General features: G+C 52.4%; 8 protein-coding genes across 8 annotated transcripts; 3 read left to right on the forward strand and 5 right to left on the reverse strand.

Annotated features, from left to right (window-relative positions):
* Positions 1 to 306: 306 nt before the first annotated feature.
* KD926_001255 (uncharacterized protein) lies at positions 307 to 1,092 on the reverse strand (the record flags this gene model as incomplete). The annotated part of the gene is made up of 1 exon (XM_053104948.1): positions 307 to 1,092. The coding sequence occupies one exon, from the start codon at positions 1,090 to 1,092 to the stop codon at positions 307 to 309; it is 786 nt and encodes a 261-aa protein (XP_052951848.1).
* A 33-nt stretch (positions 1,093 to 1,125) lies between these two features.
* KD926_001256 (uncharacterized protein) lies at positions 1,126 to 1,974 on the reverse strand (the record flags this gene model as incomplete). The annotated part of the gene is made up of 2 exons (XM_053104949.1): positions 1,126 to 1,899; positions 1,957 to 1,974. The coding sequence occupies 2 exons, from the start codon at positions 1,972 to 1,974 to the stop codon at positions 1,126 to 1,128; spliced, it is 792 nt and encodes a 263-aa protein (XP_052951849.1).
* A 30-nt stretch (positions 1,975 to 2,004) lies between these two features.
* Positions 2,005 to 5,284, reverse strand: KD926_001257 (reverse transcriptase family protein; the record flags this gene model as incomplete). The annotated part of the gene is made up of 8 exons (XM_053104950.1): positions 2,005 to 3,126; positions 3,174 to 3,422; positions 3,766 to 4,235; positions 4,349 to 4,417; positions 4,480 to 4,686; positions 4,772 to 4,885; positions 4,946 to 5,218; positions 5,281 to 5,284. The coding sequence occupies 8 exons, from the start codon at positions 5,282 to 5,284 to the stop codon at positions 2,005 to 2,007; spliced, it is 2,508 nt and encodes an 835-aa protein (XP_052951850.1).
* A 905-nt stretch (positions 5,285 to 6,189) lies between these two features.
* Positions 6,190 to 8,865, forward strand: KD926_001258 (uncharacterized protein; the record flags this gene model as incomplete). Its single annotated transcript, XM_053104951.1, has 3 exons — positions 6,190 to 7,018; positions 7,074 to 7,121; positions 7,184 to 8,865. The coding sequence occupies 3 exons, from the start codon at positions 6,190 to 6,192 to the stop codon at positions 8,863 to 8,865; spliced, it is 2,559 nt and encodes an 852-aa protein (XP_052951851.1).
* A 563-nt stretch (positions 8,866 to 9,428) lies between these two features.
* Positions 9,429 to 10,529, reverse strand: KD926_001259 (S8/S53 family peptidase; the record flags this gene model as incomplete). Its single annotated transcript, XM_053104952.1, has 4 exons — positions 9,429 to 9,730; positions 9,808 to 9,991; positions 10,042 to 10,232; positions 10,289 to 10,529. The coding sequence occupies 4 exons, from the start codon at positions 10,527 to 10,529 to the stop codon at positions 9,429 to 9,431; spliced, it is 918 nt and encodes a 305-aa protein (XP_052951852.1).
* Positions 10,530 to 12,724: 2,195 nt separating this feature from the next.
* On the reverse strand, positions 12,725 to 13,672 carry KD926_001260 (SANT/Myb-like DNA-binding domain-containing protein; the record flags this gene model as incomplete). Its single annotated transcript, XM_053104954.1, has 1 exon — positions 12,725 to 13,672. One exon carries the CDS (start codon positions 13,670 to 13,672, stop codon positions 12,725 to 12,727), a length of 948 nt encoding a protein of 315 aa, XP_052951853.1.
* Positions 13,673 to 15,798: 2,126 nt separating this feature from the next.
* On the forward strand, positions 15,799 to 17,016 carry KD926_001261 (putative mitochondrial carrier protein (Pet8); the record flags this gene model as incomplete). The annotated part of the gene is made up of 3 exons (XM_053104955.1): positions 15,799 to 15,907; positions 15,972 to 16,048; positions 16,111 to 17,016. 3 exons carry the CDS (start codon positions 15,799 to 15,801, stop codon positions 17,014 to 17,016), a joined length of 1,092 nt encoding a protein of 363 aa, XP_052951854.1.
* A 3,415-nt stretch (positions 17,017 to 20,431) lies between these two features.
* KD926_001262 (putative RNA-directed DNA polymerase from transposon X-element) lies at positions 20,432 to 21,069 on the forward strand (the record flags this gene model as incomplete). Its single annotated transcript, XM_053104956.1, has 2 exons — positions 20,432 to 20,434; positions 20,599 to 21,069. The coding sequence occupies 2 exons, from the start codon at positions 20,432 to 20,434 to the stop codon at positions 21,067 to 21,069; spliced, it is 474 nt and encodes a 157-aa protein (XP_052951855.1).
* Positions 21,070 to 22,544: the final 1,475 nt, after the last annotated feature.

Consider the following 22,544-nt stretch of genomic DNA (forward strand, 5'->3'; position numbering starts at 1 on the left):
ACGCTAAGTTATCCTATAGAGTTATTGAAGCCCCAGTTGACCACTAAAGGCCTGATCGCGCAGATATATATATTCAACCGTCGCCCACGTAAAGGTGGCCAGTAAAGGTCCCAATATCACCCGTAGCCTCCGCCGGCCACCTTGTTCACCATCGTAGCCCTCGTATCCCGCCTGATCAAGCCCGTAATAGCCCTCTGCAACACCAACATCGTTTTTAAAGAGTCCCTAAGCATACCGCCAGCTCGCCGCGATCTCATAGGTTTGGATACAGCAGTGTGGAAATATTCAGTGGTCAGGTCATCAGGATTAGGGGTTCAGCTGCTCCCCTGGGGCGCGCCTATGACCAATACCCCGAATCACCGCTTCATCGGGGCCCATACTGCTGTCCCCTGCGCCGGGGTTTCGCTCCGCCCCGCCCAGTGGCGGCCCTGTTTCCATTGTGCCTCCACGTCCCTCGTAGTCCTCCTCCGGTAGGGCCTCCGCCCCGCTGACCCTTTCTTCACGCACCTCGACCGCCTCCCCGTCCTCCGTGACCCTCATAGGGACCATCTCCCTGAGGTAGGGTAGGCGGCCCGTGGCTAGGAGGAACTTGGCCGTTCGGGGGGCGTATTTGGGGTCGGTCAGGGCGTCCCGGGTGTGCTGGGGGTGGCTGGTATAGTCAGACCCCCAGAGCTGGCGCCGCAGAGCATCGTAGCGGGTGCAGTGAAGCAGGACGTGGGTGATCGTCTCACGGTCTTGCTCGCAGGGGCAAAGCGCTGTTTTGGAGCGCTTGATCGTGGCTAAGAGGTGGTTGAAGCCGATCTTGCCCGTACGGGCTTGAAACAAGGCGCTTGCCTCCGGGGTCGTCAGCCCGCTATACCGCACCAAGGCCTTGCTTTGCGGGTCAAGCTCCGGGAGCCACTGCCGTAGAAAGCCGCCATGGTCCGCATGCTGCCAGTTGTTCTTCCATTCCTCCTTGATATGACGCTTGACCCATGCCCCTACTGCGGAGCGTAGGTGGGTGTTGTGGCCGAGGTCGAGGCGGGCCGCAGGGGGGGTTGGAGGGCCCGATTCCCTCCACCCCGTGGCCTTCTTAGCAGCCTCGTCAGCCATTTCATTGCCTGGCACCTCTAGGTGTGCGGGGATCTAGTAGAATGCCACCTCCTCGGAGTCCCCGTACGCCTGGCGCCTCTCGGCAAGTAAATCAATGATCTCCCGCACCAGGTACTGCCCGGAGCCCATGCCGGGAGATATCAAGTTCCTGAGGGCCCCTTGGTTATCAGTGTAGACCTCCAGGGGCCCGCAGAGCAGTGGGTGGTCCATAGCCAGCCGCAGGGCTAAGATAATGCCCGCAAGCTCGGCTGCAGGGATAGTGCATTCACGCTCCGTCCCCATGTAGGCCGTGGTGAACCCGTGGTCTACCGAGACCGCTGCAGCGCCGATATGTTTCAGGGCGCCGCTCCCGGGGATCCTCTCGATCCCTGAGCCGTCGTTATAAAGCCTCGTTCGGTTGGGGAAGGCAATGGCGTGGATCTCGTGGTGGGTGATAGCCAAATTCTTCGAAGGCTCGATACAGACCTTCGGGGGGTCCCACCAGGGGGCCACGGGGTAGGGGATGCGTGTCTCCATGGCCAGCACGTCAATCTGCGCCTCTTCCATGAAGGTGGCCGCAGCGTGCTCGATAGCAGTGGCCAGGAGGGGGCTGGCTAGGGGGCCCTGACTCGGAGGGGTTGTTCGATGGCTCAGCAGTTGGTCGTATAGGGGCGAGGAGGCCAATCGGGTCAGGGCCTGGAGCTGGGCTTGCTGCAGTTGAAGATAGAGGGGCAGTAGGTGCAGCTCAGCGTTGAGGGCGTCAGCGCCGACGAGCTTGAAGCCCCCCGAAATGACCTTCCCTGCGCGGCGTTGGAACTCGGTGAGCACCTTGAGGTGCTTGTTGACTACCTAGGTTCGGCCACGGGCCTTCGGGAGGTTCCACACCGAAGTTGCGTAGGTCATGACCGGGACCACGTATGCGAGATATATATGTCACCTCTCCTTCGTGGAGATGCCCCAGTTGCTGCCTCCTAAGGCATTGATCGCTTGCAGGGCCTTGGAGGGTCGGGCTTCCACCTGTTCGATATGGGACCCGAAGGTGAGGTTCTCGTCCAGTTGAACCCCGAGCAGCTTGGCCGACCTTGAAGCCTTGACCACCTGGCCGTTGCCTAGATCGAGCGAGGTAGGGGTCTCCAGCTTCGGTGGCGGCACCGGGTATTCGGGGCGCCTAGGCCCTGAGGATGCTGCTGAGGACCAGGACGAGCTCGACTGCGAGGCCCAGTCAGGGTCGGCCTCCTCGTCATCGGATTGCACTTCCCTGGGGGCCGTTCGTGGCCGCGTACTGCGATTTGGACGCCGCGCTGCGGGAATGGGGGCCGGGGTAGAGGCTAAAGAACGCCTCCTCTTCGTGGTGCGAGGCCTGACCGGGCAGTGGTGGTGGACCACTTGAAATTTATCGGGTGCAAAGACCGAGGCGTGGGTCTCTGACCATGGGACAGAGGTGACCCGGAACTCCCGTTCCAGGGTAGCGCAGTTCTCGGCCTCCGAGTCCCCTATCGCAATGATGGTAGTGTCGTCGATATAGCTGATATTCACCGTGTGCTTGCCCACCATCATGTCCACTTTGTAGAATATATAGAGGATAGGCGATAGGGGCGAGCCCTGTGGAATCCCGGTGTTGACGGGGGCCCTGGGGCTGGTGTATTCGGGGAGGACGAGGGTCGTATAGCGGTTGGATAGGAACGAGGCGATCCAGTTAACGATCTCGAGGGGCACGCCCCTTTTGCGCAGGTTGTGAAGCAATCGGGGATGCGAGACGTTATCAAAGGCCCCCGAGATATCGAGGTAGAGAATGGAGACCATCTTGCCCTGCTTCCAGGCCGATTGGATGACTTTGACCACTGTGTGGAGGGCTGCTTCGGTGCCGCGGCCCCCTAAGTGGTTAATGGGTAGGAGGTTGTAGGTTTCAGCCAGATAGCTGAGCCTCGTAGCGAGGACGCTCTCCAGGGCCTTTCCGAGGGTATTGAGTAGCGCGATAGGCCGGTACGCTTTCGGGATCGGGTAGTCGGGCTTCCCGGGCTTGCGCAGGGCGATCGTACGCGCCTCCCTGAAGTGCTCGGGGTATAGGCCTGCATGCCCCCGCCCCCTTTAGCGGCCCTGACTAGGCGCCAGAGCTTATCCTGACTGCCACTGATCGATTCCACGTGCTTGCGGTACGTAGTGGCTCGAATGCGCTTCATGGCCTTCTTCCCGGCTCGCAGGGCCTGCAGGCGCCTCATATAGAGGTCTTCCGGCACTGGGTGACAGCTGCGCTGCAGGCCCAGTATTTCACGCTTGAGCTGATTGCTCAGTCGCTGCGTTTCGCGCGCTTCGGGGGTGAATCCGGGCTTCGAATGTTCGCAGAGACGCAGCTAAGGGGTTGACTGGTCGATTCCCTACTGGATGGCCTTGATCGTTTCGTGAATGGCGTCATCGAGGTGGTCCTTGGTCAGGGACCCGAAGGGCCGAGGGGGCAGCAGCTCGTTGGTGGCTCGGGCGAGCTTAGCGAGGTCCATGGACGCCCAGTTGCGCCGTGGGCGTTGCTGTTTGGCCACGAGGCAGGTGTTGATATAGGCTTGTGGTCAGAATCGCCCGCTATCGCTTCATCCACCCCTATCTGAGGCACCTGCTCCTCCAGGCCCCAGGTGCTCAAGCAGAGATCGATCGTGGTCCCCACGTGGACTGCCTCTGCCACCTCGGGCTCGTCGTGCTCACGGGATGGCCGGGCAGGCCTGGTGACGAGCCTGGAGGGGTCAGGATAGCAAGGGGGATCTCCTCCATGAGCTCCTTGAATTCGTTGACCTTGGCCCGGTTGAGGTGAGGCCTAGGGTGAGTAGGGCCTGACCACTCCTGGTCGTGGAGGTTGAAGTCCCCTATCACGACGTGGTGGTGGCCCCCGGCGGCCGCAGTTGCCTCTAGGGGCCGCAGGGTCGACTCAGCAGCCTGAAAGGCCTCCCGGAGCTCGTGGATGCCGGCATTCGAAGGCCCTGGGTGGTTGTAAACGTTATGAATGAACACGAGGAGGTCGGTAGGGCCATGACCAGGCCAGTTTCCCGCAGGGCCTCGCGTGGATATATATATCGACACGATTTGTTGCTTCAGGTAGAGAAGCTGCCACTGTAGGCCCTTGCGATGTTGTACTGCAGGATCCGCAGTGTTTCGCTTGCGTTTGGGCCCGGGGGTCCCTGGGCGCTAAGGCCCCCGGAGGCGTGGTCGAGCCGGTATTCGAAGTATTCCGCCTTTGCTTGGTGCTGAATCGAGCCCGCTTGCGCCGCCCCATACTGCTTCCTGAACTTACGGGCCCACGTAGGCGAGATACCCTCTGTTAGGGCTCTTCGGGTTTTGTAGGCCGGAACGGGATTCCGTTCTTGGTGTAAATAACGGGATGCGTAGGGTATTTAGGGCGGTTGGTCCACGGGGGGTCGGTACGGACGAAGGCGTGGCATAGTTTCCCGTGGGAGGAGGCATCGGAGAGGGGAAGCTTCAAGCTGCTGCTGCCCTGGTTGCCGTGCCTCCTTCGTTCGTAGTAACTCATCCACGAAGGGGTCTGTTCAGAGGCCTCGTAGTTGGAGAGTGTATAAGATTTCCATGATAACCTGGCCAATATCCGTGCCTCCTGTGGATGGGTGGAAGACCCTATCGTCGTCTGAAAAACCGTGCGACGCGACAGTCAGGTATCTTTCGCCTATCCCGTCTTCGACGAGCACACCCGAAGTCGTACGCAATTCCATTCCATTGACTGGGTGCTTGTCGGAACTGAGCATTACACCAGGACGCAAAATTTCATATTTGCTATTATCCACGACGCCCTCAGTTGGGTCGCAGATTCGTTGGGCTGGAATTTTAGCCGAATGAGGACGGCCTATCTACTTTTCATACAGGTAAAAACACGCACAACGTCCAATTGCACTGGGAACCTCAGCCATATTAACATCCTCGTTATCAAGGACAATGATAAAGAAATTATTCCAATATTGAATTTCTGTAACGGAAATGTTGGAGCTTGAGAAGTAGTTGATAACGAGCTCAAAGGCTGCATCAATCTTAGCTGGCAGAACGTTGGTAAGATTTTCTTCAACGAAGATGCGGCGTACTATTTTACTTGCGCGCTTGATTGGGGGGATTGGTCCGTCGTCATTTAGGTCGGTAGTGAAGTATGGCTGGACACCTGCAACGGTAATCGGCCACGGCTTTTCAGGCAGGGAGCCGAGAGTAAACACCAAAAAGTACCCATCGAATGACACGGCTTTGGTGTCTGGAAAGAGATTCCACAGGTGCTCCCAAGCCTTTTTATCCAGGGCTTTCCGGTTCTGCCGAAGATTGAAGGGAAGGATAATGTGTCGTGAGAGGTGAAGATACTCGAATCCAGCTTGTCACCCTGAACACCCTCGGCCAGGACATAGGATTGTGAGCAGTCAACATATGGCGCTAGGTTTACTGCCAGGTACGTGAAGATCTTGTCGTTAGGGTTGTGCGGAATTAGAATGGTGGTGACAGCGGCGGTTGGGTGTCCGAATGAATCGGTGGTCCGGTATAAGATTTGGTATGCGGCCGAAACAAACTCTGTTAACGGTTGTGTGAAGGGATATGGAGCGTTCCTAATGGCTAGGGTGCTTCCAGGTGGTGATTCTGGTTTGTGTTGGGGGGCGATAGAATGGATCTTGGCTGGGGGGCAAGAGTGATTCGCAATGAGCCCCAACAACCACCAGGCAGGAGATTAGCAGAAACTTGAGAGTTTCCATCGGGAGATTTGGCTCTGGTGGCTTTTACAGCCTGGACTTTGTAGGTTTACCAGATCTATTTATTCCCATCAGAAGGAGGGTGACCAGCCATGCCGATAACTAGGTGTCATATGCATGTTTGCCGTGGTGATCCGTTGCTGCAAGGGGAACAGCGATTAGCTAGCAATTTGAGACCGACGATCTCTGAGGCTTAGCTTATGGTCTATTCTGGCTGATCAAAGTTAAGTTACCAGTTGAAACCAACACAGGTCTACTAGAGGTAGATAAGTATGAAATCTCTACATTCTAAGCCTGTTCGGGAACTCACTAACAGTTCTCTTGGCCAAGGCCAGCCCCTCTTTTGCTGGCTTTTTCTCTTTCTTATATCCCCCCCAGCTGCTCAAGGAATACAATTATTATGCTGGGATACACGACTCTCTACTCCAGAACCCCTCGCTCTTTCCTCTTCGCCGTCGTCGCCAATGTCGGTCCCGGCGGCGCCAGCCGCTCCCTGGCCGTGGCCTACCACCAGCACCACGACGAATACAACTCACAGATATCCTGGGGACGAGTGCACTGTATGGTGACCGACATCCTTGCGCTGACCGAAATCCTCTCGGATCCCGCGAACCGCGCGCCGCTGGAGGCCGAGAGGGCGCTCGCGGAGGACTGGTATCGTCGGTCTCAGGGCCACGAGCCTCCGATTCATGAGCGGCCCAGCGTGCCCGACACCGCGCAGCCCCCGTTCGTGCCCTGGTACAAGCGGCGGGAGCCAGGGCAACAACAACCCCCGCTGCCGTGGCGGGATGATGCGCCCAGCAAGTTTCCCTTCACCGCGACGTGTGTTTTGCTGGCGTTGTTGCGCGATACTCGCGACAACCGCACCCGCCCCGGCGACGTCCAGTTCCAGCCGCTATCGACGCTGTTCCGGGCCGACTGCACTGAGTATGGCCTGGTTATTCTCGACATCTCCGACCTCGCCAGCGGCGTCAAGTACGGCATCGTTGCGTTTCCCATGAACTACATGGCTGAGGTTGAATACCGCGGCGAGATGATCGGCTGGGATCCCGTCGAAGACCCTCAGCCGGAAAAGGAGCCCGATGTTGTACTCGTGAGCCCGCGGCCTCGAGAGCTGTTGTCAATCTCGCAGTGGGTATCGAAGTATTACTACTGGTCGGGCCTGGAAGAGGCGCCTTGCATCCTCAAACTAGAGGAGAGGCCGCTGGCTGATGCGGTAGCCTTGGATTGTACGTCTGTTCACCCGGACGATTTTGCAGGTGCTGACAGGGGGAATAATGGTAGATATCTGGCCACCAGAGCTGGAGGATCCGGCTCGAACATCTTTAGAAGGTGATCTCTGGCGCTATTCCAGGTGAACCCATATCGATCACATTTGCTAATCTCTCCAACAGACTTCAGACATTCAAAGATCGCCACCCAATCCCCGCCTGATATGGTAGGCTACACCATAGTAGACCAACCGCCGCAAAATGACCCCGTAGGCATGGTCCGCACCATTGATGATCTGCTTGTTCTCACCCAGGAGCCCGCCTCCGGTCCCCTCGAGAAAGAAGCGCTCGCCAACCTTCAAGTACTTGCCCAGTTCCGCGAGCAGCTGCGGCAGCGGCTCGAAGAGGTGCCAGAGAGGCTCGGCTCCTCCCAGATCTCCAGTCATGTGCTGCGCGTGGCATACGCTAGATGCCGTCACCTTAACTGGGTGATGTTTGGAAACCTGCCGCCTCGCGTGATCGCGGCCGCCATTGCATCGGATGAACTTCAAGGTGCGTCTGCACTCAGCCTCTGCGTCAATCTGTTCCAGCTGGTGGGAGATGAGGAAGATGGAGAATCAGACCTTGGTGATCTCGCCGCGGCCCTGGCACAGTCCACGGCCCTTCAACAGCTCTGCTTCTTGCAGCAGCCAGACCGGAACAGCGACGATGCCTCCGCTCATCTCTGCTCGCAGCTGCTGCGGCTGTGGCCGAGGGAATCAGGAGAAGACTTGGAGTCGCTCCGGCTGAGAACCATCCATTCGACCTCCGCTTTGTTAAACGGTTTACGCGGCCGCGAATTTCGAGCAATATCCTCGACGACGAATTTGGGTTCTAGCTTCACCTCGGGCGCTCAAGTCTTTCCCATGATCCACCTGTTCACATTTGTCAGCCCCCAGCGCGAAGATGTCCGAGACGCAGCTGCAGACCACCACGTCGTCCACCCTGCTCGTCCCTGGTACAGCGGCTACTACTCCATGGATAATACTGGGTTAAACGCCGAGAGCTTCGCTGTCCGATTTCTGGTATACCTCCGGTCCTTAGGTCCGGATTCGGATCCCGACAAGGCCATCTTGCGAGTTGCATATCATGGGGCGTTCTCGTCACTCGCTTCCATCGACGAGGACGACAACAACAACAACAACGACCCCCCGTCGCCGCCCCGGGGGCCACCGCCGCGGCCACCGCCGCTCCAGTCATGGCCAGATCAATTGGGTGTCAGGCCAATCCCCGCTGGATTTTTCGACGACGAGCTAGCCCCCGACGACCCGTCCCGAGTCCGACGCAGGGAGATCCCCCCCGGGAGCTGGGTGGTTCTTATGGATCGACGAGACCGCCGTGGCCGATTCAGCGACGACGGCGCCTTCTTACAATACTCTTTCATCAGAATCCGTCGACCCTCTCCAGAGACTGCCCCGAAGCAACAACAACAACAAGAACAACAAAGACCGGCCCCCGTCTCTAGTTTAGTCGAGGTGGTCGGCGGGCTGACCGACTTCCTACGCGAAACCGTGCCAGAGACTCATATTGCCACGTGGGAGAAACGGCTCGAGGAGGTAGACAGGGATTTGGTTTCAGCTTTGACTAGACCGAGCCCACCCAGTACCCCGTCATCGATGGAATTCTCACCGGGGGTGAACCCGATTGACGAGGTGTCGAGGCGCTTGACTTCAGCTGCAACTGAGAGGAGTGCAGACAACGCCCCACCAGAGACTGATCTTTCCACTGGGGAGGGACTGGTCGTGGAGGTAGAGAGGGAACGCTGCATCGGCGTCCGCGTCATGGCTGAGAGCCGGGTCCACACTTTACTGGACCATTTACTATGATTTTACCCCTATCTCTAGGCTATCATTGAGGCCTATATACCCGTAAAAATCACTCTCTTTAGGCTATAGGTCCCTCAAGATCCCGTCACAACTACCCTCTCAAGCTTACCGCTTAAAGACCCGCCTCCTTCAGTCTAGCTCCGAAAGGTTACTCGTTTGAAGGGCTAGAGACCTTCTCCGTAAAGAATCCTCCTTGAAAGTTCAAGACTACTTGCTGAACTAGATAGATGAGATGATTATTCCTGATCGTCTCTCAGATCACTCCTTCTTATCGATAATTAAAGTTAATAAAGATGAGGAACTTTTACGAAGACTCGCTGTAAGACATGTTATGAGCTATTGAGGGGACTGTGAGCTAGTAGAATATATATATATCACTAGGGCAAAAGAACAACGGAATATATAATAAGAAGGCCTTGACTGACTATGCTATCTTACATTCCTTCAACATCTAACCTGTACATGATTTTCCCTGCAAATCCAGCCATATATGACACAATATATATAGCCTTACTTATTGTATATATCTAGTTAACTATCTCCATCTTCCCCAACCAACGAACCTATGCCTCACAATCAGGAACAGATAAATTCTCATACAACAAAAGCCCCGTAATGAACGACAGGTCACAGTGCCCCGAGCACGGGTTATCCTCGTCCTGGGGGTCCAGCTTGCGCGGGGTGTATTTCTTGCCCGCAATCTCGATTTGGTAGCCGCAGCCGTCGAAGAATTCCGGCCCTTCATTGACAAAGATCATGTCGGTGCCGCATTGATCGAGAGCGAAGTTGTTATTAGGCGCGTCGCAGATGTCTGGGGAGGAGCCAATATTGCCGTCGACGATGAAGATACCGTAGCAGTGGGCGCCTGGAGGGGGAGAGTTAGCTCGTCTATAAAAAAAAATGAGGTTAGGGGAGAGGGGAGAGGAGAGGATGGTCACTTACCCGCCCCATAGGCGCTATAGGAGTAGACGGGGAGTTGCCCGGAGGGCGTCACGGTGGAGCCAACACAGAGGTCTAATGGGAATGTTCCTTCGGGGGGCTCTGGCGTCTTTGTTGGGGGGCTGCCGGTCGTCGTCGATGTTGGCTTAGGAGGCGCCGGGGGCTGGCCATGAGGGTTCTTCGGGTCCTTGGGATCATAGTAATCCGGGGGATAAGGAATCTCCGGGTGCGGATCACAGTAGTATCCCTTGCAAAGCTCTCCGATGCCGCAACCACGATCATATTAGGAAGGCCGCCATACTGATCGTTAGGGTCTGCGAACTTGGGGGGATATCTTATCACAGGGACGCCTTCCGGCTCCAGCGCGTGGTTGCCGGCCGACGCGACGATGACGACGTTTTGCTCCTTCAGCTTCTGTAGGAGGGCTCCTGATATCGTTGATCAGCACCATAATTCGAAGGAGAGCTCGGATGAAATTATTCACGGAAAACCCGGAAAAAGGTATGGTGCGGGTTCTTATTGGGCTTGTAGGTAAAACTCATGTTGATAGTCGCCTTGCCCTGCCGGTTCTTGTTCTTGACATCATCCTGGACGTCGATAAGTTGCGCAATGATCTTTTCGTTGGGATAATTGAACCAGTCTCCCACTTCCCTGGTCGGTTGCTGGGTGGTGACCACGACCAAAGTGCACGTTGGACACACGCCAAGTCGATTACCGACCACCATCGCAGCAACCGCAGATCCATGTTTATATTGATCCGTAGGGGGGGAGTCAGGCCCGAGGCTGTGCTGAGAGTCCAGTCCGGGGTAGTTAGCAGATTACGGTGGGTCTTCTTGGTCGTAGCAGCATGCAGTGACTTCGAGCACACTGCATCCATGTTCGTCCAGGGTCGGTTCTTAGTTTCGAGGACGAAATAGCATATTTCCTGGTTCAAGGAAATGAATCCGCTGCCAAATCAGTGTTCGATTAAACTTTATCGACTGGGCGTAAGAAGCGCAGTCCCCGCTTCTTCAATTTTAGAAATAGCATCTGGAAATATGCTCCACAACCTTTGAGCCGCATGTGGACTCAGTTGACCGCACAGCGTTCCCACTTACTAGCCCCCTTTGGGCCAGTACAGTGGGTACACCAGAGAGCAGCCCGCAATGCTAGGATGATTTGTGAGGCGTTTTTCCATCGGCCAGTAGCCATCAAGCACGAGTGCTCAGATCAGAAATAAACAGGGTATGTGCGGAGATGCACCAGGTTTTTTTCGAGTCACAAATGATTGGTCTATCATACAACCCATTACGCTCAGCGACTTGGACAAGTCCTCAGTCACTGTTCAGTTTGGAGCTACTATATTACTTGATAATCATGTGCTCAGAGCCTACTACGGGCCGCTTCCATTATCTGCAAGTGGGGAAATCAAAGTTATTGTTGGAATAATATTGTCAACCGGAGAGGTGGAGGATTCTGACTCACTAATCTACAGACCCTTGCTGGCCTAGACTTGGCCTACCACTCCAAATGTCATTCCAAAGGTCACTGGCATCACTACAGGGAGATCAAGGAAGGGATCAGGAATGCACAGGTGTAACTAAATAGGGCTATAAGATGGCTATACAGATTGTAGTTTAGAAATGACAACTTCACTTTTACCCACATAACACGGGCCTTTCTTGTCTGCCTGTTGGATGTCCTGAAGGTACATGCAAATTAGAGTCGCTTTAAAAGATACTCTCCTGATCATCTTCACCAAGAGTAACAGGAATTTAGTATGTATACTCCACACGTACATAACAGGAAGGAGACCCGAAAGAGACTTAATACAGGCGCGGAGAGGGAGCTCCATACTACAAGAAAGAAGGAGAGTACTGACAATAATCAGAAGACAGTAAGTATCTAGTCCAAACTGACGGGGCAGAGAATCTGGAAAGGGAGGTGATGGAAAAAGGGCGCTGGCGCAATTTCTGACAAGAAAAAGAGGGCGAAGGGGGGCGAAAGGGGCGGGAGTCTTTGGAGTAATTGAGACGACGGATCGCGATCGCGTGGGTGCAGAATATGGGAGGGGATTTTGGGAAAAGAAGGGATTGGGAGGTCAGAACAGCAAGGATGGTTCTTGAGGAGCTGACGGGCGGTGATGACCATACGGCGTATTGGGTGGCTAGCCCGAAAACAGCAAAACCACAAGAGGGAATTTACAGGTCCTCATTTTCCTCTTTAACTACGGATAGATTATCTCCCAAGATCTTTCCCCAGACTCTTGTGGTATTTCAACCCGGAACTGCCGCTTGCAGCGATCCTCTCAGGCTGGGGGACTGCGCCCCAGCATTAGTGGCAAGCAAGTTGTCTGCGCCACCTCGACTTTTCCCATCAACTTCTAATCAACTCCCTCGCATCGTTACTCTGGGACACTGATCGCCTCGGAGCAGGATGTTTACCCAGATCAGGTGACTGATGTGGCTCCATATCCTTTCCGCAGTGTCGAGGGTAAATACTGTTTGAGTGACCTGCTCCTGTGATGGGCGACTCTTGCTTGGCTGATTCTTGCTGGGAATCACCCCGCGCGGGTGGGCTGCCAGAGGCATTGCCTGCTTGTTCGGGTGTGGGCGCGGTCACACAGGGGTCTGTATCTGCAGGACACGAAATTGGTGTCGCGGAGTCTTTCAATGGCACTGGCTCTGAGAAAGCTGAGGGGGACCTTCCAAGACACAACAGAGTATCAAGAGTGACAGGCAGTCAATTTGACCATTTTTCCGCTCGAGAACGAAGTACACAGCTGGGTAATGGTGTTAACCTAGGCTGCTCCTCATGCTGGGGTCGCCGGTTGAGCCAGAGTGGTGGAGCACGGGTCCGTGCTAGGCTCCTGGGGGAGGACGGTTGCATGTTGTAGTCTGTAAACCAGTCCGAAATGTGGTATATACTTTCCCGCGAAACATTAATCCTCTTTCTTGCTAAGGGTCGTACTCCAGTATACCTGGATCGCGCCTGAACTTCTTCCTGGATATTCCTCCGAGAATAACCTCGTGACCTCTGCCCATGGCCGTTTCTCGTCTTTTCGCAGCTTCAGCAGAAGGTCCGACTCTTCCGGAGACCATTCTGTACGCTTCCTTGAGCTTCCTTGGACCTCTGTGCTACCTCGCCGTGCTTGTTCAATCGCACCAGGGAGAGTCGAGTGACTGGTTGACCATGCATCTCCTTGTTCACAGTCTGACATGCAACGTGACAAAGCGCCTTCAAATAGCCAAGAGAGAAACTGCAAACGCTCGTCGAGTGGTAGAGATACAAAATGAGAACGAAGGGCAGTGAAGGAGTTCTCCTTGGAGGGCAATGTGGAGCGAGCTCGAGACCGTTTCCGAGCGCCCTCATCTAATTGTTGTGTCTTTCGCTTGGTACCAGTGGATTTTCCACTGACGTGGTGATTTCCACGGGAGCTGTTAGAGTAGGATTCGTCGGGGCCGGTGTCTTGTTGGGAGGAGGGGCGCAGTTGTTGACTGTCAGGGATATGAGGGTGGTCACTTGGCGGAGGGCTGTCATTCTGGCCACTAGCCCCTTCGCTGGGATCTCGAGAATGACCAATTGGGTTGTGAGGAACAGGCGGAGGGTCAGGATAAGGACAAATCGTCTCGGAATTGATGAGGCTATCGGCGACTTGTGGGACTGATAGCTGGAGGTCCATATCCTCCCAAGACCCGTGGCTGGCCAGGATTACCAGGTCAATGGGAATGTCGTCCTGTGCATCTGCAGGCCTCAAGAAACCTTCCAGATAGTCATCGGAGCTGGATATACTTGGAGACGATAGACCATCCTCTGCAAAATCTCCCCGGAAGGGGGGCGGCTTGATTGGGATATCGGTGCTGTCTTGAAGATCATAGCGAGAAATCATAGCCGGTTCTGAGACAATAGGCGCCAAATTGTCTGGAGATGTTGTGCTGTGCTTAGGGGTCTCGGTATATGTATGCGGTTTGGATGTAGCTATTTCCCGTGGTTGGAATTGGGAGCTTGAGGATAGTGGACACGGCTGAGTGCCCGCATTGGTAGGCACACAAACTTCGGCTGGTGGCCGCGCAGGGAGATTATGCTTGGGAAGTGGCAGGGTCCTGCGAGGGCTGCCTGAAGGCCGGGATCCGGTGTCCTGCACCAATTGTATCTGGGCGTTACAGCTCCAAGCCTCGCATGCCAAACATGCTGAAATGAAAGGGATGCGGCAATTTTGCCATTGGCTGGTAAGCAAGGCAAAGATATGCAAAAAGAATCGATCCTGGTGGGGTCGAAGACGGCCGTGGAGGGGAGGGGCGCAACCTGGTTCACCCAGGCGTCACTCGCACGCCGCAAGTTAGACCTGGTAGCTGGATAACCAGGAGGTTGTCTTTCCTATATGGACCATTTGGGGCCCGGCTGAAGAAGCAAATCGAGCTATTCGATATGGGAGATCGCAGAAGGACGGTTGAGGATCAAGGAGTTCTCGACAGAAAGCGCAAATGGGGTGGCATGCCAGAAGCAACAGCCAAAAACTCCAGAGTGCCGATCAGCTGGCGGAATTTACTATTGAAAGGCCCCATGACTACAGTAATCAGCAGCAGTACAGCATCAGGGGGTGAAGTGGATAGCTCACAAGCCAATAAGGCGACGGTAAACAGGTCTCAAAGTCTCAATCATCCAGATGACCGGCCGGCGACGCCGTAGCTGAAGGGGGCGAAGGAAGGGGAGTGGACGGCGCCAAACTGGAAAAAGGCAGTGGACGGGTAACGCGGCATCGTTGGAAGGGCGCAGTGCACCGGGCGAGGCAGGACGGGAGAGGGAAGAGGGAAAAGGGAAGAGAAAGTGCGTGGTCGTTCGAGGGAGAGAGGACAGAGTTATATAGATGCAGTGGATGTGTTTGGGGCGGCAGGGGCAATCCGCAAAAGCGGCGAGAGGGCAACGCGATCCCCAAAGCGGTCAGCGCTATACTACAATGGACAGTGAGATGCCCACCAACGGCAGGCGTTGGAGGGCGGCAGCCGGACGGTGCAATGAGGGCCGTTTCCAGCGCCCCGCTAACTGTGTCATCGAATACTGAAGGAGTTATGCCTAACTCATCCGCTATCCATATTCTTTCCTTCCTGGTATCCTGTCTGAATTCTTTGAATGCGATTAACCCGCATTTCATATCTTTAGGCCCGGGTAAGAAGCAATCTTCTTTCGTATCTATTTACTACTGATTTTGAGAAAATGTTTTCTGCCCAAACTTCTTCTATCTCAGGCCATTCTGGGTAAAATCTCTTTCTGCGTAAGGTCTGGTCTATCGACTCGTGTAATACTCTGAAAGTCTTCTTTTCCGATGTTTCAGACATCCTGGTCAAGACGCGCGACAAACAGCTGCGAGACTGCAATAGTAATCTGACACTAGAGTCGGATATGATACGGTTATCGCGAAATTCGCTACTGGGCGTATTTGTATGACGCTGTAACGAACGGCTACGCTGGCGATAAGAAATCGCGAAAATGTAGGATATGCATTCAACGAAGAAACTAAGCTAGGTTGTGAAGCTAGTCCCGATCGGGTGGTTAGGTCATAGGGTATCGCGAAGGAACGTCTTCGGAGGCAGGTCACAGTCTGTGACATGCAAGCCCAAACGCATCGCGGGATTGTGCGTACCGAATATTATAAGACAGACGACATCGAGAATAAAACATAGGGCGGGGGTGAGTGCAATCGAGTATGAGTCATTGTGGCAGTAGAGGCAAGAACGTTTCAGATTTGATAATCATTCTCTACGAGCAGCCACTGAACACTGAACGATGCCAGGAACGCGGCGCACAGAACCATTACTCTCAGCACACTTGCAACTCATAAACCGCACCTAGACCAACAGGGTATAGGTAGTTAGATCCATTTCCCTCACGTGATCTGATCAATACACTGTTGAATAGTCCAAGAAATCTTGGGTACTCGAGCAAAGTCTCATCATCACGCACCAGATTCTCCATCAACAAGTATTGCAGACATATTTTAGCCATCTAGTTCTCAGCATGACTCAGTCTCCACGAGTATGCGAGACCGACATCATTGTTCATGATGTGAATGCAGAGCCTCCCGTGGAATGGAATCGGTCGGGGCCCGCGGAGGCCGAGCACGGCAGTAAATCGCAAGCCGACGCCCTTCAGAAATGTTGCCACAACCAACATCTTTCTTAAACCTTCAGTCTCGATGCGCAAAGGATATCTTGGTATTCGTGAGTCGTCGAATATGTTAACAGAATATGGACTAGACGTGGTCGCAGTAAGCCCAATCACCTTTTTTTACCCTCGAATTTATTCAAGCTAAGATATTGAACGAAACAGGCAGCAGCAATCGCCGCATTAAGCAGCGAGATCGCGATACACCCAATGGACACGATGATAACACGAATACAATCAAAAGACTACAGCACTGTCTACAAACATAGCAACGGCGCCTTAAGACGCTCCTTATTCACAGGCCTGTACCAAGGATTCGGCCCAACACTATTCGCCGGTATCCCTTCCTCAGCCGCATTCTTCGCAACATACGATGCTTCAAAGACAGCCTTTGAAAGAGCTCAAGTCGCAGGCTACCTCCAAGACGTACCGCGTCCAATCCTGCACACTGTCAGCAGTGCAGCTGCAGAACTCGTTGCGTGCGCATTGATGAATCCCGCCGAGGTCCTGAAGCAGAATGCGCAGATTGCTCGTAAGCCTCGAACGCCGTCTAGTGGGCCGTCCGCTTCGATGCAGACCTTGAAGCAGTTTTATAGGCAGCCTTCTGCTCTTTGGGCTGGGTACTGGGTTTTGGTTGCAGGGCAATTACCCAGTATCTGCTTGACGTTTTGTCTGTATGAGTCCATTAAGGAGTCGTTGAATGAGACGTATGAGGGTTCTGCTTCGCTGCAGATGCAGACTACTGTGCTTAGTGCTGGACTTGCAGGTGGGTGTTCTTCTTGGTTCTTTGTTCCTATTGATGTTGTCAAGACACGGATGAGGCTCGCGGTTGGCAGTGATGTTCAGGTATCTCGGCTCTCTATTGTGAACTCGAAGATGAGGGGTGCGTCTTCTGGGGCGACCTTTTCGGCTCGACTTGGGGCAGTTGCGGTTGCTCAGGAAGTTTTGCTCAGAGAGGGTATTGCGGGTTTCTTCCGTGGTTCTCGATTGACTTGTTTGACGGCGACGGTTGGCAGTGCGATGTATATCGGCTGCTATGAGGGAACGAAGCTTTTCCTGAATGGTGCCTAGCCTGGTCTATTGAAGCGATGCTGTCCTGATATTTCACGTCGCATGTACCATACTTCTTCCATCTCCTCTCAAACCTGTATTATAGTAGCATCGAGATACCCCACTCACGTTCAATGCCAAATATTCTTGGAAAACAACGGGTCTCAGGAGATTAGGTGGCATACTCGTGTTCCTCAATTTCCTGTTCGTGATCGAAATCTTCACTCTCATCTTCGCAATCATTTTCCGTCCATCATCCTTCTTCCTCGGCCTCATCCGATCGGTTGTACTCAGAGCCATCTTCTGTCGACTCATCGTCTTCGAAGTCCACCCCTGGTCATCAAAAAACTGTCAGTCTAGCTCACACTTCTTATCTGTTAGGTGGAAGGAAAGGAGAGCGCACTGCTTCGCTTAAGGGGTACTCGGTCCCCCACCGTTTTCTCCCCATCATTTTCCTTTTTTATTATCAGCCCTGCTTCTTGGTCTGTTCTGGGCAAGACATTTGCCATGTAGAAGAAGAAGGGTAGGTCAGTGGAGGGATCAGAGGAGTCAGTCAATCCGCGAGGGAATGTACTTAAATAGGAGGCAGGCAAGCCATGTGGATGACTAAGGATATCGTGTATTTCAAGGTTATTGGCTTCTCACTCCGATCGAAAGTACTATCACTTGGGCAGGGACGCAGAATGGGGGCGGTTCAGCGGCGGCTCGCTATCCAAGTGACGGATGGGACCCAATGCGATGAAGATACCGCTAGGGTTCGCGTTACAGATTGCTTTAGCGTTCGCTGGGCCGAGCCAATAGAAAATGATAATGCGTAAAGTCGCAAAATGGCTTCCAATCATACAAAAACTCTAAATTATATTTCCAGGTTGGCGTGGTCACTTTGCGAGCGCTCGTCGGCGTAACGCTCCCCAACCTAAATTCCCAGCGGCAATATATGGGGAAGTCCGCTCTACCGTGCGCGTTTCGCCCACGACTTGCTATATCCAATGGACTAGCTATATCCAATGGCAAAAACCCCTCGCTGGTAATGTGATCATTGACGGCTATCGCGAGGCCTAACTAGGCGGCAAACTCACGAGTCTCACGCAGGACTAGTCTCCCACAGGAATAGAGACTCCTGAGAGGGTCAGCAGGACCGAGAGGAGAACTTAATCGAATTGTTTCAGTTTGGTCCAGAAACGGTGTCGCGGGTATTACCACTCGGTTCGTGCCCGAAACAAAGTCATGTGGAGTTAGATCTTTGTGGCCGCGGGAGATCGCCTTGCTTGACCGATCATGCAACCGTATTGATTTATGACGATAAATCATGTAATTCCGCTCATTTATGACGATCGTGAAGCCCCTGAAATTGCATAAATATCGGCTTCTTTATCGTGTAGTTAGAAAGAATCAAGACCTTCATTCATTTGAATATGATCATATAACTCAGTTGAATAATCACTTCTTCGGTAGACCCACATATTTCTGCCACAATCTTCCACAATGGCGTCATCTATAGAGGAATGGAACCTTCGACACCGTTTTTGAGCTAGACTGAAACAACTCAATAAAGTTCTACTGGCCGTCTCAGTCCTGCTGGCTACAGATGACTTTCAACCGTAAAAAGAATGCCGGACGGAAAATGGAATGAAACCGCTCCTACAGCTGATCTTCTTGCCAGAGATCTGGGGTCCCCGGGGGGGGCTCGACCAATCCTTTCAATCAACACGACTTCAGAAGACAACCACTTTCTGCGGTCTCATGTTTAGATTTCAATAATTTTGAATTCTAATTTCTATTTCACCACCTCGTTTCTCCACTAGCCTTCGTTGAACTCACAAATAGGGGGTCCTTTGTATCTTCAGAACCAGTTGATTTAATCAGATCAAAGTAATAGTACACTTATCAATTAATTGAGAATCAACGGTAGCTGTGAGTATAGAAAACCAGCAATTCTCTTTGCACCGTTCCTTTCCGATCTGGAAAACCAAAATAGTTGGCTATCAAATTAAAACACAGAATTTAATACGCAACCGCAACCACAACTCGGCCAATCACTGGTGTTGCAATCTCTTTGATCGACGTAGCGTGGACTTTGTGATGGAAATTTTGGATCTTCTTGATCGCCCCTTTTCGCGCCTTTTCCTAGGCTGCTCTTCTAGGGGGGCATGGTTTTGAGATGAGCGAGTTGCATGTTCTGATTGAGTTTTCGGGCCAGAATCTGTCGCTTTTCTATCTCCCTTCAATAGTCGCCTCGCTGGAATATCTGTTAAGCATAGGTCGATATTTGTCGCCTCGGAGCCAACGGAAGAGGCGGAGGTTTCAGTGCCTGACCAACATGGTGAAGGCTTCGTGATAGCGATAGGGTGGGGTTTCATCAAGCGTGGGTCAATAACTGCCATCTCAACTTCGACAGAGGAGGCGGGGGTTTTGATACCTTGCCGATTCTCTGATTCCAAAGATACGTCTCTGCTTTTGGCAGATGAAATATCGCTACAAGTAAGCTGTAGCCTTTTTGGGAGATGACACAGTTTAATATTGACATCATATGCGTACACCCTAGCAGTGTGGGCCAAAAGTTCGGTGACTTCGGTGAACCTAGGGCCATTGTGACAGGCCTCCCAGTTACAGCTGATCCCGTCGTGCGCATGGACTAGATGAGAGTCAATGAGGTGACGACTCAGGAGGGTGGGCCCCTTCGGGGACGACCGAAGCGCTCTGCGCCGTCCGACAATGACGATGTAGTTCCATCTCCGCCAGCTCGCAAGATAAAGGCTGATGCATCACTGATTGCGTCGTGAGAGAAGGAACATACCTCTGGCAGAAAAGAGATCCCGAATGCAGAGCAAACATTCACATGTTTCCAATGTCCTAAGGCATACTCTGACTATAATGGAGTGAAGAGGCATTTCAAATCATCACATTTGATGGACCGCAAATGTAATTTTTGCGAGCTGTCCCTCCTGCACGAGATGCACTTGCGGAGGCATGCTGAGGATGCCCATGGCCTTCGAACATGAGCGTCGGTTGTTCTTGTCTAATGCTGGAGGCCCTTGTCCATTTCATTTACATGTTTATCTCTCTAAACTTAATTAGTGGAGATATCGTTGGATTGGTGGCTGTTTCATTAGAGCGTACTTTATTTGTCACGATTATTTAGAGCCTTCGCAACAGAATATACTTTGCTCCTCTGATGTCCAGTTGTGACGATTGACTAGCCTCCTGACCATGTCCAGAACAAATCGAAGCGTGCTCTCTGAAGGAAACCCACTGAAACCCCTCTTGTGAGCAGTATAATCTGCGCACCCTTCGCATTTACCTAGATTTTTTTTGGTACACCTGCCAACCAAGATCATACCAAGACGGAACGGAACAACAGCTCCGGGGCGAATAACGTCTGCCTAGTACACTGGATAGCTTGCGTTGCACCACTTGCCGCTCACCATTTACCGCAATGGTAAGCACGTGAACTGGGTTGAAGGTTGTAGGTCACGAAAGGTGGCCTGTCAACAAGGGGTTGAACTTAGCTCACGCACGACCGTGGTGATTTAAAAATCATGGCTTTGCGCGTGCGTTCACATCGCACGCGTGGAAACAGTGCTCTTCCCGTGCTCCACTTAGCGATGGGGGCAATGGCGGCAAGTAGAGCAGATCGTCGTGGGAGACATCAACCTGCATCACCCGCACTGGGGCGGCTTGACGACGGAAAGAGCAGACCTGGAGGCAGAAGAAACACTTCGGTTGATTGAGGAATACGATCTCGCTGTCCTCTATGAAGCAGGGACAGTCACTTACCGAGCCCGAGGTGCAGAATCGACGATCGACCTCTCCCTAGCCACGACCAGGCTTCAAGATAGTCTCATCCGCTGCCTTCCACAGGAAGACTTAGACCATGATTCAGACCACATTCCCCTCGAGACAACCCTGATTCTGTTAACCCGCGAGCGCACCTTTCCCGAAAGGTGGAACTGGGAACTCACAAACCGAGAACGACTCTGCCACATCCTGGGGCAAAATTGGTTACTTTGTGAAGTTGTCAACCAGATTGCCATTTCTCATAGCGCAAAGGAAACAATTTGGAATTTCTTCTAATATGAGCAAATTGCAGTGCGGTTTACTATCTAATCAAAGCTTTTATTTTCTTTTGACGAAATACTACGTTCTCATAAACACCAAAATTAACGACGGCAATACTAAACAAACTTTATCCTGTCAACTTAGGTACCATCATCATACCAAACTTGTGCTGATGAAATATAACTGGGTTATGGGAGATGTTCGATATTTTTTAGCCAGGACTATTATCTTTCTCAATATCTCTCTGACATTCATAGGTATCTTGTTGCAAGCGAAGTGGACTCTTAGCTGCTTCTTCCGGGCTGCTTTCGGCACGAATGTCTTTATTGGCATCTTTATTGATGTTACTAGTGTTAGGAACAGGGGCATATGGTTGCGAAATACTTTGTCGTTGAGGATGGGCGGTGCCAGTCTTGACTTTTCCATTATCAGTCACGCGATCGGCTGAAGAAACAGCAAAATCTCCCGAGTCGAATTACGCCCGCTTCTTCTAACCATCAGATAGTGTTCCTGAGTGGCAAGGTTATGTAACACACCTTAGACTGCTGTCCAAGCAAACCTCCACCATGAGGTAACCTTCCATAGATACGTAACAGATGTCTCTCATCTTCTGTCAGTGGCTAAAGAATGAACGGATTAATAAGGCTATAGTAGAGCTGCTGAAAGGTGAAACTTACATTATGATGGGGTCTCTTACTCTGTTGTGAATCCATTCCGAGACATATGAGATACGGGAAATAATTAAACAAACGAAGTAAGAGAGAAACAATGTACAGGCTAGCTGCTGCCAGGGAGCATTTAAAGTTGACTATTGATTGCCTTGTTTGCCCCCTACGTCATAAATGAGTCACCTGGGGGGTGGGGAGGGGGCGAAGTTTCTTCCAGAATGAATACAAATATTGTCACGGACTGTGACCTGCCTCCGAAGACCTTCGCGATACCCTATGACCTAACTACCCGATCGGGACTAGCTTTACAACCTAGCTTAGTTTCTTCGTTGAATGCATATCCTACATTTCCGCGATTCCTTATCGCCAGCGTAGCCGTTCGTCACACTTAGATTCAGTCTAGATGCTAATAGTCTCTTTGCGAGAGTCGCGTATAGGAATATTAAAAGCAATAAAAAAAAGGGAAACAATATGTCAATACAAAAAATATAAAATGCTTATTAGAGTTTTAGATTAGAGAGTTATAAAATACGTAAAATAAGCCCTTTTACATATTAATTTTTTTAATAATTATAGGACTGGGAGGGAGAGTCTTTGATAGCATAAAAATAACACTAGAATAAATTATTAAGTTTGGCGTGACGCTACCGAATCTAGTATATTATTTACGGTATATTTCTCTCTCTTACAAGCAGAACAGGCAGGGCATTAACAGATCTAGATTTTTTGACGTTTGGAAGGTTAGAGTAGTAGTAGTAGTAGTAGTAGTAGTAGTAGTAGTAGTAGTAGTAGTAGTAGTAGTAGTAGTAGTAGTAGTAGTAG

This window comes from Aspergillus affinis (assembly GCF_023601865.1).
Source record: "Aspergillus affinis strain CMG 70 chromosome Unknown NODE_124_length_105727_cov_84_656186, whole genome shotgun sequence".
Lineage (NCBI taxonomy): Eukaryota > Fungi > Ascomycota > Eurotiomycetes > Eurotiales > Aspergillaceae > Aspergillus > Aspergillus affinis.